We start from the raw sequence: 25668 nt of genomic DNA, 5'->3' as shown, positions 1-25668 counted from the left end.
TATTCCATTCTATGCCATAGAAGTAGATGCAATAGTTTTATTTCATGTTTTCTGACAGCTACAAATTTCAAAAAGTGGAAAACATGTAGAATTAGTTTTAAAAACAACACACTCATATTTTATCATAATCAATATATCAAAAATATTCTCAACACTAAGTCAATAGAAAATCATTAAGGTGTTTCGTAGTCACTTTTGCAAAATGTCCACAATCTGATCAGTGCCTGGCTTGCCCCAGGCCCATTTTAAGGGCTACCCACAGTGCAGCCTGCAAGTAGAGAATGAAGTCCAAGTTGAGAATGTTTCTTGTGATTACAGAGACATGTTTTTTTTTCTGGAAACTTCTGGCTCATTCTAGAGTCTCTCCCTGCTACACAAAATTTAAAAAAAAAAAAAAATAAAACCTAAAAGGATCAAAAAATGGAGAAAAACACGTGTAGTGGAACTTTGTTTTTCCCTGCGCAAAGGAGAAAGAGGGAGAGAGTTGTGGTCCTGCTGTTGCCCTCAGCTAAGGTAACTGACTAGATATCATATCGCTTCATCATCAGATAGAAAGTACAGACTTCACAGAAACAGGTTTGCTTAGTTTCATCTAGCCATAAAGCACTTTGTGCATTGCACAGCAGTCAACAGGCACGTTATTTCACGGTGCGGGTTATGGCATTTGCAAGGCCTGCCAGTCACCTGCTTTTATTGGCCAGATTGACCCTCCAGAGAAGTACAATGCCTCCTAGAGTGCTTTCGTTCTTAAGTTATTAAGGTAATAGGTCTCGGGGCTGGCGCCGCGGCTTACTTGGTTAATCCTCCGCCCTCAGCGCCGGCATCCCGTATGGGCACCGGGTTCTAGTCCCAGTTGCCCCTCTTCCAAGCCAGCTCTCTGCTGTGGCCCGGGAAGGCAGTGGAGGATGGCCCAAGTGCTTGGGCTCCTGCACCCACATGGGAGACCAGGAGAAGCACCTGGCTCCTGGCTTCAGATCGGTGTAGTCAGATAGGTGTAGCTCCAGCCTTAGCGGCGATTTGGGGAGTGAACTAAGGAAGGAAGACCTTTCTCTCTCTCTCTCTCTCTCTCTCTCACTGTTTAACTCTATCTGTCAAAAATAATAATAGGTCTCTGTAAAAGTATCAAATACAGATATGTATCTGTCCATCTAACACTTTGTAAGTACAAAGTGGCTTCTCTAAGACCAGACACCCCCTTTCCATGTAATCATCATTAGAAGTTGAGTGTCTACAGTTATCTATCTACAAAAATACTCACAAATTTTAAATAATTGTCCAATCATCAAACACATTGAATATATAGCATTATAATAAACATTCATAAAGTGTGTACATCATGTGTATTTCATATTGTTACTGTTTTCAGTAAACTGGATGGAAATGCTAGATAAAGAAACAGACACACACATTGTCAATAGACGGATCGTTTTCGTTTGTTTAGCAGGTCTAATTATTAACTGAAATTTAGGGGATTTTTAGAGCTTTCTTTCCTGTTTATTTTGCTACACCAATTACTGCAATAAACAGCCTGGCTTCCTCATCTTTGCCCTTCTGAGCAGGCGAATCCGCACGGTAAATTAAGAAAACTGGAATAGCTGGATCAGGGCATGTGAATCTTTAGTTGTAGTGGACGTTGTAACACTTGCACGGCAGAGAGGTTCTGCTGCTTTGTTTTCTGCCTTCAACTCACGCTGTCCACGTCTGCATCCTCATTAATGCAACCCTGATGCTCACTTTTCACTCCTTGCCAACTGATAGCCAAATTTAAATTTCACCCTTTACATCTGTATTTGTGGTGTGTTGCTAAGATCGAGTGTTTTTGTATGTTTATCACCAATTTAAATATCTCTTTTTGTAACTTAACTATCTCTATCCTTTGCCCTTCTTTTCCTGTTTGATCATACTATTGATTTGGTGGAACACGTTTTGTGTTAATGAATCTTAATCTTTGATATAAAGGCCATAAATTTTACTGTCGCTTATTTGTCTTTGGAAAAAAGGTTTATTTATTTATTTGAAAATTAATGGGCCGGCGGGTTAACACCCTGGCCTGAAGTGCCGGCATCCCATATGAGCACTGGTTCCAGTCCCAGCTGCTCCTCTTCCCATCCAGCTCTCTGCTGTGGCCTGGGAAAGCAGTACAAGATGGCCCAAGTCCTTGGGTCCCTGCACCCACGTGGGAGACCCGGAAGAAGCTCCTGGCTCCTGGCTTAGGGTCAGTGCAGCTCGGGCCGTTGCAGCCATCTGGGGAGTGAACCAGCGGATGGAAGACCTACCTCTCTCTCTGTCTCTACCTCTCTCTGTAACTCTGTCTTTCAAATAAATAAAATAAATCTAAAAGTTAAAATTAAAGTTACAGAGAGAGATCTTCTATCTGCTGGTTCATTCTCCAGCTGGCTACAAAGGTTGGTGTTCAGTCAGGCCTAATCCAGGAGTCAGGAGATTCTCCGGGTCTCCCACATGGATGCAGGGGCCCAGGCACTTGAGCCATCTTCTGCTTCTTTCCCGGGCCATCAGCAGGGAGCTGGATCAGAAGAGGAGCAGCCATGACTCGAGCCGGCGCCCATATAGGAAGCCGGCACCACAGGTGGTGGCTTTACCCGCTGTGCCGCAGTGCCAGCCCAATCGTTTGCTTCCTAATAATTTATTTTGAGCATCCTCTGAGCATTAGTTGGATTAGTCATACACATTATCACAGAGTTGTTATTCATACTTTGTTTTAAAGTCCGTGAGCACAAAATCGATCACGTTTGATTCCCGAGCCAGCTGGTAACTGTGGGGCTGCTGAAAAAAGCAGACCACTATTCTTCCCTTAAGACGGGGTGTTAAGAATCTTTTTTTTTTTTTTTTTTTTTTTTTTGTAAATGAGATGGGACTAAAAACGAAAGACATGAATGTGTGAGTCTCCATCCTATTGCGACAGCACCAGCTCAAGGCTTATGTTCCTCAGTGATTCTTGGCAGATTCTGGTCTCAGGATGAGAGAGGTGCCGTGGTTTTGAGGAAGCTGTTGAGCCATGTGGGGATTCAGTTATTACGGCAATCACTGGCTGGCCTAGAAATCCAACAGACCTATAGCAGGCTAAGTGTTAAGCTGATAATTTTGTGCAACCAAACATCCAAATGGCTCTTTCTTAGAAAAAGGTTCCCAGGGCTGGCATTGTGGTGTAGTGGGTAAAACTGCCACCTTCGACACTGGCATCCCTTATGGGCACCAGTTCAAATCCCAGCTGCTCCTCTTCTGATCCTCTCTGCTTATGGCCTGGGAAAAGCAACAGATGACCCAAGTGCTTGGGCCCCTGCACCCACGTGGGAGACCCAGCCATCTGGGGAGTGAATCAGCAGATGGAAGATCTCTCTTTCTGTCTCTGTCTCTGTCTCTGTCTCTCTGTAACTCTGCCTTTCAAATAAATAAATCTTTTTTTTTTTTTTTAAACTTAAAAAAATTCTTGGCAGACACCGTGGCTCACTAGGCTAATCCTCCACCTGAGGCACCGGTATCCCAGGTTCTAGTGCCAGCTGGGGCGCCGGATTCTGTCCCGGTTGCTCCTCTTCCAGCCCAGATCTCTGCTGTGGCCCAGGAGGGCAGCAGAGGATGGCCCAGGTCCTTGGGCCCTGCACCTGCATGGGAGACCAGTAGGAAGCACCTGGCTCCTGGCTTCGGATCAGCGCAGCGCGTCAGCCGCAGCGCACCAGCCATGGCGGCCATTTGGTGGGGTGAACCAACAGAAGGAAGACCTTTCTCTCTGTCTCTCTCTCTCTCTGTCTAACTCTGCCTGTCAAAAAAAAATCCTCCTATTTAAAGAAAAAATGCCAATGCTCACTTAACTTGTGAAAGCAATTGATTTATTTATTTGAAAGGCAGAGTTATGGGTGTCGGGGAATACAGAGAAAGAGAGGGGGTAAGGGAGAGAGAGTGAGAGAGGTTTTTCATTTTATGGTCACTCTCCAAAAGGCCAGGATGGCAGGGGCTGGGCAAGGCCGAAGCCAGGAGCCTGGACCTCCACCCATACATTGCAGGGGCCCAAGCATCTTCTGCCGCTTTTCCAGGCACATTAGCAGGGAGCGGGGTAGGAAGTACAGCAGCAGGGACTCCCCCCACCCTCAGCCCCCAGCACTCATGTGGAGCAACCTGGACTTAACCCACACTTTTATGGATGCCAGAGTCACAGGCAGTGGCTTAACTCCCTGTGTCACAATGCTAGCCCCTTGTTTGATGTTTAGAAGTAGGGAGAGAGGGCAAGCGTGTTGTATTAATTTCCTAGACGGCCTTAACAAATAAACCAAATGGCTTAAAACAGCAGAAGTTCACTCTCACAGTGATGGAAGATGAAGGCCAAAGTCAAGCAATCAGGAAGGCTTATTTCTTCTAGAGGCTCAATCTTGGGGACAGTCTGTCCCACATCTCTCCCAGGGTCTGGTGTCCAGCAGTCCCTGGTGTACCTTAGCCTGCAGATGCTGCACTCCAACCTCTGCTTTGGCCTCCACATGCCAAAGTGTGTATGTCCAAGTCTCCCTCTGTATCAGCACACAGTCAAACTGGACTTCAGGTTGTGCTGAAATTCACTATGACCTCAGCTTGTCCACTGCAAACACCTCCTCTCCAGAGAAAATCACCCTCACGAGTTCTACGTGGACGTGAACGGCGGGGAGACTCTGCTGACCCCACTGCAACTGTCCAGGGTTGAGTTCCGTGCCGTGCTGCGAGAAGCTCCGATTTAACAAGCCCTTCCTTTCCCCTATGGCAGCTTAACCAGCTGAAGCCCAGGCAGAGCAGGCACAGGGCCACCAGGCTCACATGCTGAATTCTGGCAGGCCCTCCTGCCAACTGCCCCGGCAATCCCAGCTTCCCGTCTCTGCTGGGCTGATGTGGGGAGGAGGGGTTACGGGGAAGGTGTCTTTTTCCTTTGGTTGAATGGCTGGAATAGACATATTTGTGGGTACTCACTTTGTTTTACTAACGTTTTTATTCCATTGCCAGCACTTTCCTTAGTTTTCCTAAACTTATCCATAGGTTCTATTTCTTCTGCTTCTTTTTGCATTTCTTTGATTAGGTCTTGCAACAATGCCTAGGTTTCATTTGTCATCTTCGTAGACATCTTCATAGATCGTCTCCCACTCTTCTTTGACAGGGTTTTAATCGTGTGCTCTGCACAGAGCAAATGTTCAGGGAGCATATTTTTTTTAAAGATTTATTTATTTATTTGAAAGTCAGATTTAAACAGAGAGACAGGAAGAGAGAGAGAGAGAGGTCTTCCATCCACTGGTTCACTTCCTAGTGGCCGGAGCTGCGCCGATCCGAAGCCAGGAGCCAGGAGCTTCTTCTGGGTCTCCCACGTGGGTACAGGGGCCCAAGGACTTGGGCCACTTTCTACTGCTTTCCTAGGCCACAGCAGACAGCTGGATCGGAAGTGGAGCATTCGGGACTTGAACCGGCACCCATATGAGATGCCGGCATTGCAGAGGCAGCGTTTACCCACTGTGCCACAGCGCCAGCCCCCAGGGAGCATTTTTCAAGAGAACTTGTAATTACAGACATGGGAGATGAGTCTGTCCTCAAAGGTGGGAAACTTCGCTTGTATCCCTAAAATCATGTGGCACCACAAACTAATACGATTAAGATGGTCAGAGAAGAGAATGGAGAGGAGCAGTCAACATCTGTTGAATATTATTCTGCGGCAAGAGATAGGAAAGGGCCATCTCAAGAGTCATTTTACTTCCACGTGGCTCCCAGACTGACTGAAGCCCACTGTGCCGTCATCAAAATTCCCTACAGAACACAGTATATTGCTGACCAGTCTAAGCCAAGAGCCCCACCAGGTAGCAGGGACGTGGGCATGTACTGAGCGTGCACCTGCCAAGCACCAGTGATCGCTGCCCAGCTCCTTGCTCTGCACCTTGCAGGTGGGCGGACTCCGTTTAGGGAGTTCTACAGCAACTCCTCTAACCAGTCTCGGCGTTGTTCTATATCAGTGCTCATAATAGGACCAGGAGTTTTTCTCATTTTGTAAATAAGGAAGTGGGATTACAGAACAAAGGAACTCTTCCAACATAGCAACAAGATACACACCAGGGCTTCATGAATCAAAATTTACATTCTGGGCCTTCCACTCTCTTATATCTTGTGAGATAATGGCAGTTTTGGGAGGCCAGGAACTATCATTGTTCCTATATACTATAGGGAAAAATTGCTCATCTTATATGTTGTTCGTATACATAAATATATATGAAAACTTAAGTGGCATCAAAAACTATCAATTTTTATCCCTTCTCAGCCTTTTGTTTAAGATCAAGTGTAAAAACTCTCAATTGTTTCTACAGAGTCCGCAGCCAGCCCTGTCTTTGTCACCTGGAAGTTCTCTCAATTCACCCCTACTATCACACCCAGGATAGAACCCACTAAGGCGCAGAGCACAGACAGAGTGACATGGAATGAGGACCCTGAGAACTTGTGTGCTGGGCCTTCCCAAGCCACGCCTTCGCCAGGAGCTTGAATAAACTGTCCAGCCAGATTCTTGTTCCAACAATCATTGGCCGAGTGCTTAATATGTTCCAGGTATTGTTTGTGCGTCCTCTGGGAACTCTTGGAAAACTCGTGGTCAGGAAGAAGTCATGTTGCTCTCCAGGAAGAAATGAGCTAGCTTTGTTGACAAGCTCCATGACAATGACAGATTCCTGGGTTGACTGACCTGGCTGCACCAAGGCTACGAAAGAAAATAGTGCGACTGTGGCATAGCGGGTTAAGCCGCCGCCTGCAGTGCCTCCATCCCATATGGGCACTGGTTCGAGACCCAGCTGCTCCACTTCCGACCCAGCTCTCTGCTATGGCCTGGGAAAGCAGTAGAAGATGGCCCAGGTCCTTGGGCCCCTGCACCCGTGTGGGAGACGCGGAAGAAGCTCCTGGCTCCTGGCTTCAGATCAGCACAGTTCCAACCGTTGTGGCCAATTGAGGAGTGAGCCATCAGTTGGAAAACCTCTCTCTCTCTCTCTCTCTCTCTCTTTCTCTCTCTGCCCCTCCTCTCTCTATGTGTGACTCTGTCTTGCAAATAAATAAATAAATCTTAAAAAAAGGAAAAGTAGCATTAGGCATGATAATAAGATGGTGAGACTGGGGTAAAGACAAGGGTAAAACATGCTTACCTTGTTCACGTGAGCTCGAAGCTGGTGACTCTCAATTAAGTGTGCAAGCTTGTTGGCGATTTCCATCCACGGCCTATAAAGATCTGGAAGTTCTTTCTGCACACAAAATAGAAATGTGTCCATGTGTTAAAACTGAAGAAAAGCTGCTTTCAGATTTCAGTCTTTTTTTGTTTTTAGATTTATTTATTTATTTATTTATTTGAAAAGTCAGAGTTACAGAGGTGGGAGGAGAGAGAGAGAGAGAGAGGGAGAAGAGAGGTGCTTCCATCCACTGGTTCACTCCCCAAACAGCTCAGTGGCTGGGGCTAGGCCAAGCTGAAGCCAGGAGCCAGGAGCTTCATGTGGGCCTGCCATGTGGGTGCAGGGGCCCAAGGACTTAGACCTTCTGCCATTGCTTTCCCAAGTACATTAGCAGAGAGCTGGGTCAGTTAGTGAAGCAGCCAGGACTCCAACCAGCGCCCATATAGGATTATGGTAGGTGGCAGCTTAGCCTGTTACGCCACAACACTGGTCCCCTAGTTTTAGTCTTAAGGAGAATTCAAGTCAGTTCAGTTCAGTTCAGTTCAAGAAACATTGCCTGCACCTGGACCAGACGCCGCAGGTACACAAATGACAGATACGCACTTCTTTTCTTTCTTTTCTAACTTTTCTTTTCTTTCTTTCTTTCTTTCTTTCTTTCTTTCTTTCTTTCTTTCTTTCTTTCTTTCTTTCTTTCTCTCTCTCTCTCTCTCTCTCTTCCTTCCTTCCTTCCTTCCTTCCTTCCTTCCTTCCTTCCTTCCTTCCTTCCTTCCTTCCTTCCTTCTTTCCGATCCTGATGAAGCTCCTGGATCCTGGCCCTCGCCGGGCCCAGTGCTGGCTGTTGCAGGCATCTGGGGAGTGCACCAGCAAATGCAAGGCCTCCCCCTCCATCTCCCTCTCTCTCTCTATAACTCTTGACTTTGAAGTACATAGATAAATGTTTAAAAAAAAAAAAACCTTTACTTTTTAAAAGATTTAGTTATTTATTTGAAATGCAGAGTGACAGATAGGAAGAGAAAGAGCGTTATCTTTCATCTATTCATTGATTAACTCTGCACATGGTTATAGCAGCCAGGCTGGGGCCAGGCAGAAGCCAGAAGCTTGGAACTCCATCTGGGTATCTTGGGCCATCGTCTCCTGCTTTCCCAGGAAATTAACAGGGAGCTGGATCAGAAGCAGAGCAGCTGGGACTCCAACCAGCATTCGGTATGGGATGTGGCTGTTACAAACGGCAGCTTAACCCGCTGTGCCACAACACTGGTCTCTCTCAGGCTTATTAATGTGGATTCGTTTTACTGGAATTCTGCCTACACACTCCTTGTCTTTAAGAAGCAAATGGTGTGTGTAGTAAGGAAGAAGTGAACGCAATCAGAGGTATCCTGGTAGGGCCTCATATGTTTGACTGCTGCAATCTTAGTGTGTGCAATCTCAAGAACTTGTCAGGAAAGAGGAAGTGCCTTGGTGATTTTGTCAGCTGTGTGGGGAACGACTTACAGAACTATGACATCGAAACCAAACTTGGTGTGTGGAGATGACGAGTTCAGATGGAAACTGGAAAAGGTTAGAGAGGAATGGCGGAGAGGACAGCAGTGTGTGTCTCTCCAGACTGAATGACTCATTGTTGCTAAAGCCCAAATCTCCAGAGAAGGGATAGTGCAAGATAAATCTAGAACGTTCTGCAGAGTGCTTTCTGTAGAAGACATGAGGGTTTTCCTTTCACAAAACTTGGTGACATGGTTTGTTGAGGATTTTAGAAAGAGAAGCTTGTAGGGATTTAGGATAGAAAGAGAAAAGGGGAAAGAAGCCTTTGAAATGCTGTTGAAGGAATAAACAAAGATAATGGCTGTGAATGTGGAAAGGAGAAAGCATGTTATCAAGATACGTTTGGAAAATAAAATGGAACTGGTAATGTTGATGGAACTTAGAGACAGGGCCTAGAGAAAGATTTCCAGGCCAAACAGCATCACATTTTTTTAAGATTTTTTTTTTATTTATTTGAAAGACAGAGTTACACAGAGAGGTAGAGACAGACAGAGAGAGAAAGAGATCTTCCATCCCCTGGTTCACTCCCCAGATGACCACAACAGCTGGAGCTATACCAATCTGAAGCCAGGAGCCAGGAGCTTCTTCCAGGTCTCGCACAAGGGCAGTACCACTTTTGTGCCCACCTTGGGCCCATGGTTTAGCCAATTAGAACTTAACCTGGATTTCGGTGACCCTAACTCTAACCTGGGAGGTAGCACGCTCCGTCTGTTTGAGCGAATATGTTTTGTTTGCTTGTTTGTTTTTGTTTTCTTCTGGGTCTCAGTCACTCTCATTTATTTCCATATTGCCTGTGGCGGCTTTTCCATGGCAGCAGTAGATTGGGAAGACGCACGAGAACCTGAATGAAAGGCAAACCTTCACAACCTTACTATTCAGCCCATCAGAAAGCACTTGCCAATCCCTGTCTGTTGTCTTTTCTCAGTGTACAACCTGTGTGACTGATTGTCATGTCTTTGAGTTAATAATCACAGGTGAAATGCTTTCTATGTTCATGAATTAGGTGATTCAATGAGTGGGTGGGAACCCAGATTAAAACAGAAATTCAGGTGCAGGTCGAGAGTGGACTTTAGAAAAATAGTGAATTTATTTAAAAATATATTGGGCTTAAAATGTCTGTGAAACTAAATCTATCCACTGAGCATTTGAACGTGCAGTTTGAAATTCAGGAGAAAAGTCCCATTAGAAATACACAATTGGGATCAGTGTATGCTGAAGTCATCACTTGTGACACTTTGATCTCATATCCAAGTAGCGATTTGAATTCCGGGTTGCTCTTCTTCCGATCCAGATCCTTGCTAATGCGCCTGGGAAAACAGCAGAAGACGATGCAAATGTTTGGTCCATTGCACCTGCATGGGAGACCTGGATGGACTTCAGAGTTCCTGGCTTTGGCCTGGCCCAGCCCCTGCTAAAGTGGCCTTTTGGGGAGTAAAACAGCTGATGGAAAATCTCTTTCTTTCTCTGTCTTTCATTCTTTGTCACTCTGCCTTTCAACCAGCAAAAAAAAAAAAAAAAAAAAAAAATACACAACGGGGAAGTGGAACTTAAGTAAAAACCCCGCATTGTGGTCAAAATCAGAGTGTATATGCCATCATTCAGAAGAATGTGCAAAATGAAATGGGAAGAAAGCTTAGATTAACACACAGAGGGATGTTCACTAGGCATGTAGGGGAACTGAATCCACTGATGCAGGAAAAATGATGGTTATAAAAGTTGCTTGAGCTGTACTAGAATGATTCTGTGGAAGTCATGAGAGGGCTCCACGGAAGCTGAGAGTTGTCAGAGGTCAGTTGCATCACTGGAAAGCGTAAATAAGATTGCATTAGAAGACCAAAGAGACAGAAATTAGGAAGTTGCCAATATGTGTTCATTTCTTTGCACTCATGACCTAGGAATGAAGCAGGATTCAAATTTGACTGAGAAAGTAAGAAAATAGAGATTACATTTTTAGGAGTGACACTAACAAAGAGGACAGGAGGGAGTTGTGTTTGAGGGTGACCTCCTTTTAAGAGTGTGAACCCTGGGGGCAGTTTACAACCTGATAGGGCAAGAGGGAGAGACTGAGCACACAGCAGAGGGTGCGTGGTCAGAGGCAGAGGTCATGGAAGAGGAAGGGAGGAGAGGAAGAGCCCGCAATGGTAGAAGGAGAAGATCTGCAGTGATGCGTAACTGACATATAATTCCTGCAGGTGACACTGAATTGCTGCAGGGCCTCTCAATCTCACAATCTCAAAGAAACTTGGACTCAGGCTCTTCACGGGTCCACTGCAGGGCTGCATCCAATCCTAGCTGCACCCGCTGAAAAGCAGGGGTTTCATTTACTCTCCCCCTTTCTGTCTTTGACCCTCCATCAGTTCAGGTCCAACAGGGCACCTGTCACTTTCAAATCACACAGAATATGATGTCTTTATTTTCATGACAGATGTGAGTGTTCATTGGAAAGAAATGTCGTCACGGTGTCCCCGTGTGTGCATCATGCAGCCCCTCAGCTTCTGGGGGGGGGTTGGGGATGCAGGGAGAAACAAGTGTAGCAACACGATGGTGTCATTTTCTCCCATGAATTTCACCTGTAGATGCAGAACAGAAAGAAGCGAGGACTAAAGTGATACCAGTGTGGGAAGTTATGGAATGGAAACAGAGAGAGAATGCCCCAAGAGGGTACCGGAGAGATTTATGGCACGCTGACCACGAACTGGCAGCTTGCTTCTGCTCTGTGTGGTGCTTTTCTGTGCGATGAGCAGAAATTGAAGGCAGTTGCAGAAATGATGGAATAGAATACTTAAAATTAATTCTGCAAGAAAACCAAGGATGCAGGCTCACGGTGTCCAGAAGGGCCCTTTAAAGTGGGCTTCAAGCAAAGAAGCTTGGCTGAAATGACCAGCCCCATACTTTCATGCTGGACAGGGAATCACCTTCTGAAAGTCCATGGAAACCCCCAGGGGTTCTGCCTCCTGCCTAGCAGGGAAATTCTGAAATATTCCACCGTGCCTCCATTTAGGCTTCACTCTGTTATTTAATATCCACCTTTTCTATTCCGTTAGATCTTCAGAGGAAAGTTTCTCTTTTTTCATTTAAAAAAAAGTTATTTGAAAGGCAGAGTGGCATGGAGAGATCTTCCATCTGCTGCACTCTCCAAATGGCTGCAGTGGCCGGGGGCTGCGCCAGGCTGAGGAGAGGGTGTCCCACATGGGTGGCAGGGGCCCTAGCACTCTGTGCATCTTCTGATGCTTTCCCTTAACAGGGAGCTGGGTCAGATGTGGATCAGCCAGGCTCCCAGAGGCACTCACTCACAGGATGTGGGTGTCACGGGCAGTGGCTCAGCTCCTGCCCCACAACGCCAGCCTCTCTTCCTCCTTAATTCCAGCCCCTTCTTTTTATTTCCTTCCTTCTTTTTTTTTTTTTAAAGATTTATTAATTTGAAAGTCAGAGCTAGAAGAAGGAGGGGCAGGGGCAAGGACAGAGGCAGAGAGAGAGACCTATTCCATCTGCTGGTTCACTCCCCAAATGGCCACAATGGTCAGGACTGAGCCAGGCTGAAGCCAGGAGCCAGGAGCTTCCTCCAGGTCTCCCATGTACACACAGGGGCCCAAGGACTTGGGCCATCATCTGCTGCTTTCCCAGATCATTAGCAGGAAGTTGCATTGGAAGTGGAGCAGTGGGGACTTGAACCTGTGCCCATATGGAGTGCTGGTGTGGCAGGCAGTGGCTTTATCCACTACACCACAGCGCCAACCCCCATACCCTTCCTTTTCAAAGATGTGCTAGTGTTGGAACTTCATCACCCAGAGCAAGACAATCATGCGTGTTGAGTCCCTCTGGGCTCCTAAAGTGGGGGGCCCAGTCAGCAGCAGCAGCCTCTCTTGAAAACTTGTTAGAAATGCGCACTCTTGGGCCACACCTCAGATCTACTGCACCCAAAACTCCAAGGTGGAGTCCAGCAGTCTGTATTTTCTCAGGCCTCCCACTGGGTTCTTTCACACCCAAAAGGTGAACACCAGTGATGTGGAGACAAACCTTGCAAGACATCAAGCAGGGGAGAAAGAATTGTAAAGATTGCTCAAGATGTGTGTAAGATGCATGCTGCCCTTGTCCTTCCTCCTGGGACTGAGGGAAATACTGAATGGTGTAAATTACTGTTTGCTGCCAGATTGTTTAAGATCTTTAAGTTGCAGTGTAGGAGACAGGATCAAGTGATGAGTTTTTCACTGCACAACATTCCTTTGGGTATTTTTCACCCAGCTATCACATCTGTTGTAAAACCTGCATGGTAGGGGCTGGCGCTGTAGTGTAGTCGGTAAAGCCACTGCCTGCAGTGCCAGCATCTTAAATGGGTGCCAGTTCAAGTCCCGGCTGCTCCACTTCTGATCCAGTTCTCTGCTATGGCCTGGGACAGCAGTAGAAGATGGCCCGAGTGCTTGGGCCCCTGCACCCACATGGGAGACCCGGAAAAAGCTCCTGGCTCCTGGCTTCAGATCAGCGCAGCTCGGACTGTTGTGGCCAACTGGGGAGTGAGCCATCGGATGGAAGACCTCTCTCTCTCTGCCTCTCCTCTCTCTGTGTAACTCTGACTTTCAAATAAATAAACCTTTAAAAAAAAAACCTGCCCAGTATTTCAGTTGTGCCTATTAGTAATTGCTTATCTTTTTCACTGTTATCAAACCTGAAACAGTCATTCTTATACAACTATTTGAGCTATTTTCTGATAATTTCCTTAACACAAACTTCTGAAGGTGATTCCTGGGTTACAGATTTCAAAAGTTGGAAGCCACTTCTGAGTCCCTTACAGAAACACTGCATCAATTTCTAACCACATTGGTAGCCTGACACACAATTGGAGTGGCAGTTCATCCGTTCTTCCGACAGCATCTTTTTTTTTTTTTCTTTTTTTGACAGGCAGAGTTAGACAGTGAGAGAGAGAGACAGAGAAAGGTCTTCCTTCCCTTGGTTCACCCCCCAAATAGCCACTATGGCTGGTGCGCTGCGCCGATCCGAAGGCAGGAGCCAGGTGCTTCTCCTGGTCTCCCATGCGGGTGCAGGGCCCAAGCACTTGGGCCATCCTCCACTGCACTCCTGGGCCACAGCAGAGAGCTGGCCTGGAAGAGGGGCAACCGGGACAGAATCCAGCGCCCCAACCAGGACTAGAACCGGTGTGCCGGCACCGCAAGGCGGAGGATTAGCCTAGTGAGCCGCGGCGCCGGCCACGACAGCATCTTTTTTGATTTGTGATGTTGTCAAGATATGATGTGCATTTCATTCTTTGCAGGAAAATTCAGTTATTTTACTCATTTGTCATTCTAATATTTAGTGAACATTTTGCAGTTATCCTCCCAGAAATACACTTTCTCAGAAACGATGATTTAAAAAAATGCAGTCAATGTCTGTGCCAGGACATGCTAAAAACAGGGAGTTTATCAAGTAGAAAATAAGAGTTCAAGTTCTTACTCCCATCTTGTAGTGCGAAGCCTTGAGGGTTGCTATGTGGTCTTAGAGACATTTAGTTCCCACTGTGCTGTTATTTCATTCTTCACATCTATAGCTCTCTGTTACTGAGCTTCAGAATCTTGTCCTATGCTTTGGCCATTGTGTGTGTGTGTGTGTATGTGTGTGTGTGTAATAGTCATTCATAACAGAGTAGTAAAATGAATCTGTCTTTCATGCATGCTCTTGAATTTTAAGTCCCACTCAGAAAGTTTTTCCCTTCTCAACTGTCGCTCCCCCATTCGCGGAGGAACGACACCAAACCCTGTGCTGTTCTTTTGTCTGCTCGGCTCTTCCCGGGTTAGCTGCCGGTCCCTCACTCGTGGAGGAACCACGCCGTCCCAGGTTAGCTGCCGACCCCTCCACCTCCGTGGAAGGGTGGCACCCCCCGCCGCTATCCCCGCTTCCGCGGGGGAGCAGCACACCGCCGGCCGGCTCTCTCGGGGGCTGCACAGGTGTTCCTTCAGATAGATGTTCCTGGTGCATGTTGTCTCTCTCCTCCTTTATAGTCCTCTTCCACCAATCCCAACTCTGCTACCCACATGCCGAATACGCTGCTCTCCTCCAATCAGGAGCAGGATCAGCTCCTGCCACTCGTCAGCCAAATTGGCGAGGCAGCTGCGTAGAAGTTTACTCTTCCCCAGCGCCATATTGTGGGAGAGCAGATGCATAGAATAAGTCTTAATTCCAGTAACAGTCTAGTCTCAGTTGCTCCCCACACCCAACCTCACTTTCTGTTTTACTTTTGCTGCTTACATCTTGAATCCATGTTCCTTTGCTGTGTGTATGAGTTAGGACACAGGAGAGTACTTTAAAAATTTCATGGCCATGGAAGTAAAAGAAGTTTATTTTGCTGCAAAAAAAAAAAAAATGGAAATTCATGCATATCAATGTTCTTCAAAAAGTTCATGGAAAACGTGCACTATGAAAAATTGTTCATGGATTTCAAATATGTTTTGCAGCCAAATTAGCTTATCTTTTAATTGCCTTGTTTTTCTGTAACATTGTAAAACTGTCTTCCTATTATCTCATGATTTCCATGTTGAAATAGAGGGAGTGAGAGCTCAGCAAGGTGGAGTTATTTTCTCAGATTACATGGTCTGGTTAGTGGCCAGGCCTGACCTCCTCTGCCTCAAAGTTCAGGGTAGATTCCAACTCCTGCTCAGAGTAAACACGAGAGAATGCCAGGACAGGGAGGGTGTCTGTTGCAAGAGTCAGGAATTTTCAAGAGCTTTAGTGTTCACTTTATTAAAAAAAAAAAGTCAGAACCCACAGAGGAGATTGGACAGAAATAATAATAAAATCTTCCGGGTTCCTCTCTTTCTGAAAACAAGTGCCCCGTTTTGTTTTCTCCTAAGGCATCCATAACAAAGTACATTTTCATACAAGTAGATCATTAGTGTTGAAATTCGCAGGAGGTAGTTACTCTCAAGAGCATTTGAAAAACAACCTGCACAGAGGTTTGCGAAAGAATGTTGAAACGCAACAACTAAGTTAAAAACAGAACCAGTTAGTATCCTTTAGGTCAGGAAGATGGTTAAGTACTGGAGTTATATTTCCCTACTCGACAGAAATTGTTTGCAGCTCTTCTGTACAAAAATCAACACATTCACTTGTAACTTTACATCTTTGGCCTGAATCATGGTAAGCAGTACAGGAAGCAGATGGGCAGCTCTCGATGATTAGATCATCCTACAGTGAGATTTTTCAGAGTGAAAGGGTGTGCAGCTCTCCTTTTGCCCGATTTTGGAAAAATCTTCATAGCACACAATTTAAAGGAGAAAAGATATTTTAAACTGTATCTTTGAGAAACAGTAAACTCTCAGATTAGCCCTTGGTTAGGTTAAATAAAACTTCTGGTTACAAAAATAGTGAAGGAAGGGTGATCTTCTAAGGCTTTACAGAGCCTTGGGGGATCCCCTGAAACTAATTTTCTGTGTCTGGGATGCCCTGGAGTTTTTGCAAGAGGCGGTGACATGTGAGAGGAACTATTTCTTAGTGTTGACGCTGTCCCCTCTCTTTAGTACTTGCTTCTTACTGGCACTGAATGGTCACAGGAACCAAAACGGGTGAACGTTTTATTTCTAACTTTCCCAGCAAAGTCTTCTTGCCCAATGTTTACTTGGTGCCCTTTAACCAGCTGAGACAAGAAAAAAGAAATAAACTTCCTCAAACTGCTGGTCACTTCTCTATTATAGACCGTGTGGTGCACTGAGCTGTTGACCTGTGCTGCACTAGGGATACTGAGATGCTTGGAAGGTGTGTTGGATACCTTCCAGCTTCCTTTGTTTCTGGATTGAATTTTCTTTACTTGATGAGGTTTAGACTTGGGAAGGAACCGCATGTGAGAGGGACACTAGCCTGGAAAGGAGACGTCTTGTACGTAATCAGAAGCAGGAGCAGAAGGACTTGTGCATTTTGCTTTTCTTGCTGTCGGTGGCCGGTTTCGTTTCTCAGAAGGAAATCTGACCCACCTGTCCTGTTGGCTCCTAAGGGCTCTATGAGCGGCTCACTGAGGGTTGAACTTCATGGAGGCTTCTTGGGAATGTGGAAAAGGAAGACACCACAGCACTCACATTCAGTCTTGGGAAGAGCTGGATGATTCTGCACAAGCAAAAGGGACCTGGAATTTATGTATAGACACACCTCTACCAATCCATCCTCAGCTAACCGAACGCTGTGTGACAGCCCTTCTCCAACACAGGGCTGGAATGGTCCGGTTTCACCACAGATTTTCTGCTCATTTCATTTTTGGAATCAACTTATAGATTCCACATCCTTTTTTTGTATATTACCTCTTTCTTTTTTTAAAAGCAAAATTTGTGTCATATTTAAAGCCCTTGTGTTAGTCACTGATTTGTGTTTCGCGTTATTTAATTATTTGCCATTACAGGAAGACTCATATGTGTTTTAACTAAAACTGGTGTAGAAAAGTAAAAATAAATAAATAAAAGCTTGAGGCAAGGTAAACAGGTTTGGACCCATTCATTATCAAATGAATGGTTTGTGGGGCTGGCACTGTGGTGCAACAGGTTAATGCCCTGGCCTGAAGCACCAGCATCCCATATGGGCACCAGTTCGAGACCCAGCTGCTCCACTTCTGATCCAGCTCTCTGCTATGGCCGTGGGAAATCAGTAGAAGATGGTCCAAGTCTTTGGGCCCCTGTACCTGCATGGGAAGACTTGGGAGAAGCGCCTGGCTCCTGGCTTCAGATCGGCACAGCTATGGTGGTTGCAGCCAACTGGGGAGTGAACCAGCAGATGGAAGATCTCTCCATCTCTCCCTCTCTGTTACTCTGCCTTTCAAATAAATAAATAAACACATTTTTAAAAAAATACCTCTAGTGCATATGATGAGTTTCTTACCTGGTCTATAATCTGTCCCAGAGCACAGAAGATGATGGAAGGCATCTAATTCATTTTATGCAGAAACATAACCGCAAGAATAATCCTTGAAATAATAGCACTAACCAAGGCAATTGTGCAACTGTCTCTGTGTATAGTTTTCCTGACCATTTTGTATTTTACATTCTCACTTTCCATTGTCTTTTTACGTCTCATGCCTGTGAGGTCAGGCTGGGAAATGTCATGGCAAGACAACACTTTAGCTATAGTTGCTGAGGTCCCTCCATCCCTCTGACTCTCTCTTTTCTGCACACTGCCTGTAATGGATTGATTGACGCTCCCTCCATCCTTGTTCCTCCACCACCACCAACAAAAAAAAAGACATGTCAACTTGGAAACTGAATGTGACCTCATTTGGAAAAAGAGTTTTGCTGACAAAACATCGTGGGTCTAAAATCCAGCGACAGGTATCCTTATAAAAGAGGACACAGACAGAGGGAGGAGAGACATAGCCACAGACAAGGCCATGTGAAGATGCAGGCAGACAGTGGAGTGATGCTGCCAGTGCCCGCAAACTCCTGGATCCCCCAGAAGATGGAAGGAGCATGGGGCTGGTATGGTGGCTCAGCAGGTTAAGCCCTCGTTTGCAATTAGGGCATCCTATAGCAGAGCGCTGGTTGGAGCCCCTGACACTCTACTGTCCATCAGCTTCCTGCTGATGCACTTGAGAAGGCAGCAGATAGATGATGGCCCAGGTGTCTGAGCCTCCGCCACCCACGTGGGAGACCTGAATGGAGACCCTGGCTCCTGGCTTCAGCCTGGCCCAGACCTGGCTGTGGGCAGACATCTGGGGCGTGAACCTGCAGATGGACCATCTCTCTGTCACTCCCTTTCTCTCTGTCATTCTGCCTTTTAAGTAACCAACCAAATAAACAAATCTTAAAAAAGAAAAGAGATGGAAGAGGTAGGGAAAGATTCTCCCCTATAACCTTTGGGAGCAGTGCAGACCTTTGAAAACACTGATTTCAGACTTTTGATCTCCAGAGCACTAAGAGAATTAATTCGTGTTCTTTTAGCTCATTGAACTTATGGTAATTTATTATGGCTTCTCAGGGGGATTAGCACCACAATACTTCAAACAGTTTGTGGGGAAAAATTAAAAGTTAAGTTGACTTTGATACAAAAGAAAATTGAAATCCATGCATGGTTTTTCATAATATGCATTCTCATGAGTTTTTGACATCCTTTTGTATGCATGGATTTTTTTTTTTTTTTGCATAGAGTTAATTCCATTTTTGGCAAACTTTTTGAAGTACCCTCACAGACTCGTCTGAGTCTCGGGTTCACTGACAGTATCTGTGAGATATTTTCCTGTGCCTGGTGTTTTCACCCCATGGTAGCTCGCCTCTTCCCCGCCTCTCTTAAGTGTCTTTACAGTTCAGATGGTCTACTTGAGACAACTTTTAGTTTGCTCCATTGTTCAAAATGCCAGCTTCCTTATCCCTGTCTGTCCATTTCCTCTTTGCCCGCCTTTCTTGGTTTTTCCTTAATACTGGCAACAAAGTCTGTTTTTCATGCCCTACATTCTCCACTTCTAAGCACAAATTGAACGACCTGGACCTCTTACAAATTCTGGCATCTTTTTCTCTATTCCGGTCCTAGTCTCACAGAGGCCAGGGAAGTGACTGAACTCTTCCCACCATCCCTGAGGTCTGGAAGCCATCACCTGCCACAACAATGGATTTTTTATTTTTCTTTCTTACCAGCTGGAGCCCTCCACTTCCATCTAATGCTTTGTCTAGGTCTGGAGGAGTACACCCAAAGAAGTGTTTTTCCTGAGTGGTTGTTGGATTGCAGAAAGAATACAGTTCCCAACATCCCTATGACCATTTTATCTCAACCTGCTCTTTCCTTGGCCCTGATGGTACGTAAAAAATGTGTTTTCCTTTACATCTGCATTTAAAGTCCTTCCAATCCCTGCTCAGGGCACCTCTATTTGCACAGCTGGACTCCAGAGTGTAGCCACTCGTGGCTCACCTGTGCCTTGTTGCTAGCCCCTGCCCTGCTCTGCAGTAGCGATGCGAGTTAGGCTAGAACTTCTGAGTTACCTGCGTGGGCTCCGGCATCAGCTTTCTCAGAAGTCCCTACTATGCTCCAAATCACCCTGTGAGGAAACCATTTAAATGCCAGTTGCATTACTTCATTTACCAAATGTGTCAGATTCAATTTCCAGAGCCTGGCATGGAGATCTCCTGTTCTAATCTAACTTGCTTGCTCCTTTCTTGCCAAAATAATTTCCTTGTGTTCTTTATGTCTAAAGAGACAGTATGTCCCTTCACACACACACACACACACGCACGCACACACACACACACACGCACAGGATGCGTGATCCAGCAAAGGATTCTTGTGATACATTTGTACGTATGGGAATCTGAGGCAAGCATTTTGCACACTGAAACATTGAAATGTGGAAATGATTCATCTGAAATCCATTCAGTCTCCTACCCCAAAGCCAGCACGTTTTCTTCTTCATTAGCTTGAAGGAGCAGCCCTCCCAGCACTTGTCCCTGGAAATAAAGCCAAGCCAAACCTGGCTGAGCCCTGGAGCCGCCTCCGGCTCTTTCCCTAGTTTGCTTGATGGGTGGCTGTGCTGACATCTGCTGATGTAGTAACTAAGTCTTTCCTGAGTGTGGTGCATACTAGTGACAGCATACTTCCCCTGTGGCTTCCCAGAAAAGAGAGGTTTAAAATCTTCACTCCACAGAGGAAAAAAAAAAAAAAAACACCAAAACAGAAAATGACATTTGGAGACGTCTCACATTATGACTATGAAAGAACAAGACCAGTTTGCCTGGGAAGTTTGTTTTTTGTTTTTTGTTTGTTTGTTTTTTGTTTTGTTTTGTTTTGTTTTCCATAAGCTCAGGAATGAAAATGTCTTCTAAGGGGTCTCTACCAGCCAAACCACAGCACAGATTTCTGGCCCCGAAGGTCACAAAATCCTATAAGGGAGGCAGGTTGCCTTTCTCTTTGGGCTTCCCATAATGATGCAAGAGAACAACAAAGAAGGGAACTCTGCCGCTGTGGTACCACCCAAGGTTAACCTGCTTTGCAACGCTGCTTCTCCTGAGCTCAGCCCGCGTATCTCAGAGCAGCAAGAACATGCTGACCAATAGGCCCTTTCTTTCTTGGGCAGTAGGGAGGATAGGAATTCTCCCGAGACACAGAAGGGAGACTTTAATAAGGGCTGGGCTGAGGGACAGGAGCACAAGCTCCTACTTCTGTTGGCTTTTTCAAAGTGCTTTCGCATTCAAGTTCCATAGCAATCTCATGGGACTGGCACCAAATCTCCGTCCAACAAATGCAAAAGCTAAGGACCTGGCAATGCTTGGAACTTACTCAAGGTCACAGGAGCTAGAAAGTGCAAATTAGGCATGGGCTCATCCTGATGTGCCCAAGACTTTCCTAGTTTAGCACAACACATGCTGCATCTCAGAGAACATGGCTCATTGTCTGGACTACAGCCCGTTTCTGAACAACACCCAGTGGCCACTACTTCTAATGCTCAAGTTACTTGCTGAGCTGTGACTTGGTCTCAGCACTAATAGCTCTCTAGGAGAAATATTTGAGAGCAGTGAGTAGTTCTTATCTTCATTTATATTCCTCCTGGTACCCTCTGAAGTAAGCAACCATCAGAACAGATATTCAATGAAAGCTTATTGATTTCCAGGTCATTCTTTAGTCATAGGTAAGTGGGCAAGGAAGCTAGAGGTTCTAAGAAGTCACTACAAATACAGCAACTTCAGATCCCTGATTTTTTCACACTGAGTGATCTTGGTCCTCATTTACGATGTAATACAAAAAAGATGCTCAGGGCTCTCACTCTTAGTTCTGCTTTTGTCACTGTTATGTCTTGGAGCTAGTCACTTCCTCTGGACTTCAGCCAGCCCAGATGTAAAAAAAAGTAACATCGTGAAGAACTAGATGCCTTGTATTGTCTCTAATAATGTCAGTGTTGGAGGCCTGAGACTACATGTAGTGAGAAAAAGTGTTGCTAAGGACTAGCTGAGAACTGCATTACAGACTGAGCCCAAGTAGATTTAAAAATAGGTATTGTTGGTTCTCAAAGTCTCCAACCTCTTTTCAGAAACTGCTGAGACAGTCTAATCTCCATGACTAGCCTTAAAACACGCAATATTCCTTCATAGTCTCTTTTTCTTTTCCTAGCAGCAGGTCAAAACGTTAGGAGTGCTGACCTCGACTGATGGAGGAGTAAGCTCCCTAGAGGGATTTATATTACAAACATGTGCCCATTGCAAGGATCGACAATGTCATGTAGAAACTCCACCTTCCACATAGAATATCCTTTGAAGGAACCATGCTACTTTTGCTGAGGCTCTGTTTGTTTTTTCATCTCTATCAAAGTTCAGAATCTTTTTCTTTATCACTGCAGGTTTTCTTATAATCTTCCAGGTCTGGCTGACAATATGTCAAAGAAATTTGATCAAAACATTCCCTTTGAATGCTCCTCTGCTATAGCTGTTGCTTCTCATTTGTTGACTGCCAACACTGTATGTTACTTCTAACATCTTTCTGGGGTTAATGACTTGGTATTTGTATCACATCTCTGTAAATAACATAGAATTGAAACCAAACAACAAACCAAATGGCATCTCAAGAAGCCAACCATGACCTGGCCCCCAGCCTCTCTCCTTACCAGAGGGTTTGGAAGAAGAAAGCCACAGTCTTCAGAAATGTGGTACCTTCCTAAGGACAATGGCAGTGTTGTCTTCACCCTCTGTCTTTGGGGCTCCATGGTTTCCTCGCAGGATCAGCACTAAAGCTGTCGCTAAAGAAGCGACTTCTCCAAATGGATCGGGGCCCAGGCTCAGGGAGCCTCAAAACCACATGCTTTGGTTGCAGCTGTTTGTGTGGTGTCTCAACAGGGGGTGAACCTTGCCCTGAGGTTGAATTCCAGCTCGCATGGACTTTCTCTGAGACAAGGCTGAGTAAACAATGAAAAATCTGCGATGAAAACTAACAGGCAAACAAACCGACTAAAAAAAATTCTTCTTTCCTTTTTACAAGTGAAATATGAGAAGATTAGTTTGAAACCAGAGACACGATTGATCCACTTTGGAAAAGGGGAGATGAGCCAATCCTTTGCCATTGGTGACTGCATCTGAACCCTCATAGGACACTGACCTGGGATGTGTTTTAAACATAAGATCAAATCAAGCAAGGAGGTACCCTTCTCAGAAGGGAGGAGAGAACTTCCACTTTGACTATGGCCTTGTCTAAATAATGTCAGAGTTTGTGAACTCAGGAGGCTTCCATAGCCTTGGCAGCTCATGACAAGAGCCTCGGGTGATCACTGTTGTCATAAATAATGGTGTCAATTGTTAAATCAACAACGGGAGTCATTGTAGACTTGTTCCCCATGTAGGACCTCTGTCCTTAATGTGTTGTACTATGCTAATTAATGGTAAAACTACTACTCAAACAATACTCCATCTGTGTGGGTGCAAACTGTTGAAATCTTTACTTAGTATATACTAAGTTGATCTTCTGTACATAAAGATAATTGAAAATGAATCTTGATGAAGAATGAGATGGGAGAGGGAGTGGGAGATGGGATGGTTGCAGGTGGGAGGGAGGTTTTTTGGGGAAGTTGTACTTTTGAAATTTATATTTATTAAATAAAAGTTAAAAAACATAAGGCCAAGGTGCTGCAAAAGGAGGGATTTGCATTCAGACAGTTATTTCGTGATTGATGGAGAGCAAGGAGGGAATGAGTATGTGAAGGCATGCCAGACCACAGATGGGGTTGTGGATAGCTTGAACAATATAGTTTAAGGTTGTTATTATTCTTGTGTGTTTTAAGAAATAACGTTTACTGATTTTTTGAAATAGTTGATCATTTAAAAGAGGATGTGTGTTTTTAAGTCCAGCAACTGAGATTGTGGATGCCGATGAATGTGAAAATAGCCCAAAGGGAACTCTTAAGCTTCTCTACTTTTATCAAACAATTTTGAGAAGCTACCATGAAGGTGTGTGATGTTCTATAGGAAGCAGATGACTACCAGCCTCACTTTAGCAATCAGGAAACTCAGGCATACATCCGTGAGAAACCCCATGCAGAACCACTCCACCAGTTACTTGTAGACTGAGGACTGGAGCTAAGGCATTTTTATGTCCAAGTCCTAGCTCTGTTCACTCTGCCAGGCTGGATGTCCAAGGTGCCAGACAGCACAATTTGAACTCACTTGAATAATGATCACCAGGTCTAAGAGCCACACTGTGGAAATTCTGCCCAGTGGACCTTGAACTTAGGTCATCTGATTGTAAACACATTTATCTAGAGAATGACTTATCTGTACACATCTCTTCTTCCTTCTTTTGTCTACCATAATGCAACAGCTAACACAGGAAGTGCCGCAATGTAGCAGTTACCAGGGAGGTTTCAGTTTCGAGGATTGTGTGCCAAAAGCACCTCACCTGCTTTATGCTTCATAGGGAGACCCCAGGAGCCCTTCTCAGTCGTGCACTGTCCAGTCCAATACCCAACCATTGCAACGGTCGGGTTCTCACACATTCCAAACGCGACTTCTCAGAGTTTGTCTTTTAAAGCACCCTCTTGTTCCTCTGTTCTGTCCCACATAAAAATATGACTCAGTTATATTTTTATGCCAGTCATGGTTTTCATATATTCCTTCTGTGCTCTCTCAAGAACTTACAGTCTATTAGCAAACCACTAGAGCATAAAATATTAGAAACGAAAGGGCCATTATAGATACAGTCCAACACACTCATTAAAACATCGGAGCAGCCCAAGATTTATGGAGCGGAAAGACATTCCAAATGCTATCCTCCTGTGTGCTGACATCCTTACAGTCCAGATCTCCCCACTGTTGCCTTAGGACTGCTTGGTGTGAATCTTTGTCTAGATCTATTAGCTCTGTGGCCTGTCAACAAGCAGCTTAAAATTCAGAATCTCGGGGCTGGTGCTGTGACATAGAGGGTTGGGTGTCTGCCTATAGTGCTGGCATCCCACATGGGTGCCAGTTTGAGTCCTTCCTGCTCCACTTCCAATCCAGCTCCCAGCTAATGTGCCTGGGAGAGCAACAGGGGATGGCCCAAGTGCTCAGACCCCTGCACCTACGTGAGAAGCTCCTGTATCCTGATTTCTGCCTGACCCAGCCCTGGCCATTGAGGCCATTTAGGGAGTGAACTAGTAGATGGTAGATCTCTCTCTCTCTCTCCTCTCTCTCTCTCTCTCTCCCCTTCTCTGTTTATTTCTGCCTTTCAAATAAATAAAATAAATCTTGAAAAAAAATTCAGAGTCGCTGTTTCTAAATCTTTAGGAAACAGTAAAATTTATTCCAGAGAAGTGATAGAGTGAATGAATGAGAAACTTGAAGTGAAACACCCAACTATAACATTAAATATTATTTTTTCTTTTTTTTTTTTTAGAAATCCTTTCTTAATGTCACCAATGTCTGATTTTCTTTCCTTTTGTTCTGACTATATTTTTTCTGTTTCAATTACTGATTCCATTTTCTATTTCAGCCCTGCTCATGCAGATGTATGTTGTGTTATTATAACCATTTCTCTACCCTACTAATGTCATGTGTTTCCTTGTTCTCAAAAAGATTTAATTAATTATTTGAAAGGGAAAGAGAGAGAGAGAGAGAGAGAGGAGAGAGGAGAGAGAGGCTTTCCACCTGTTTGTGCAATGGCTGGGGTTGGTCCAGGCCAAAGCCAGGAGCCTGGAACTCCATCCTGGTCTCCTACATGAATGGCAGATGCACAAGAACTTGAACCACCTTCCGCTGCTTTACCAGGTGCATTAGCAGGGAGCCAGATGCAAAGCAGAGCAGCCAGGCCTCACACTGGCACAATCACAGGGGCATTGGCATCAGAGGCAGCAGCTTAGCTCACTGCATCACAATGCCAGCCCCATTTGTGGATTTTAATCTGTGCTTCACCTTCATCAACATCACCAGATTCCTGAGTCTGCATATTCCTCACTCCCAAGATGCAAATCCTAGCTATTTATTGGTCTGTGAATATTGGTCTGTGAAAGCTTTCAGAAACTCCTTACTGCCAGAGAGACAAAGTTCAAATTTTCCAGCTAGACCTT

The 25668-nt window shown here is 45.1% G+C and overlaps 1 protein-coding gene across 8 annotated transcripts in view; it reads right to left on the bottom strand.

Moving 5' to 3' along the window:
• The window catches only part of IDO2 (indoleamine 2,3-dioxygenase 2), a 67542-nt gene extending 45069 nt beyond the window's left edge, over positions 1 to 22473 (bottom strand). For 4 of the 8 annotated variants that reach the window (XR_016230082.1, XM_002720799.6, XM_089327362.1 and 1 more), the window contains exons 1-2: positions 22243 to 22463; positions 7140 to 7235 (exon numbers count right to left, since the gene is read on the bottom strand). Coding sequence is in view for 7 of the 8 variants with exons in the window: in XM_002720799.6 (XP_002720845.3) it covers positions 7140 to 7235; positions 22243 to 22341 (195 nt within the window). In the remaining variant the exon portion in view is untranslated. Of the gene's footprint in view, positions 1 to 7139; positions 7236 to 16654; positions 16804 to 17349; positions 17481 to 22242 lie in introns of all 8 variants that reach the window. The other 4 variants (XM_051832295.3, XM_008273931.5, XM_051832294.3 and 1 more) reach the window with 4 other exon arrangements.
• Positions 22474 to 25668: the final 3195 nt, after the last annotated feature.

Source organism: Oryctolagus cuniculus, chromosome 2 (assembly GCF_051225735.1).
Source record: "Oryctolagus cuniculus isolate XC-2025 breed Fujian yellow rabbit chromosome 2, ASM5122573v1, whole genome shotgun sequence".
NCBI classification, from domain to species: domain Eukaryota; kingdom Metazoa; phylum Chordata; class Mammalia; order Lagomorpha; family Leporidae; genus Oryctolagus; species Oryctolagus cuniculus.
This window is presented reverse-complemented; position numbering and strand designations above follow the sequence as displayed.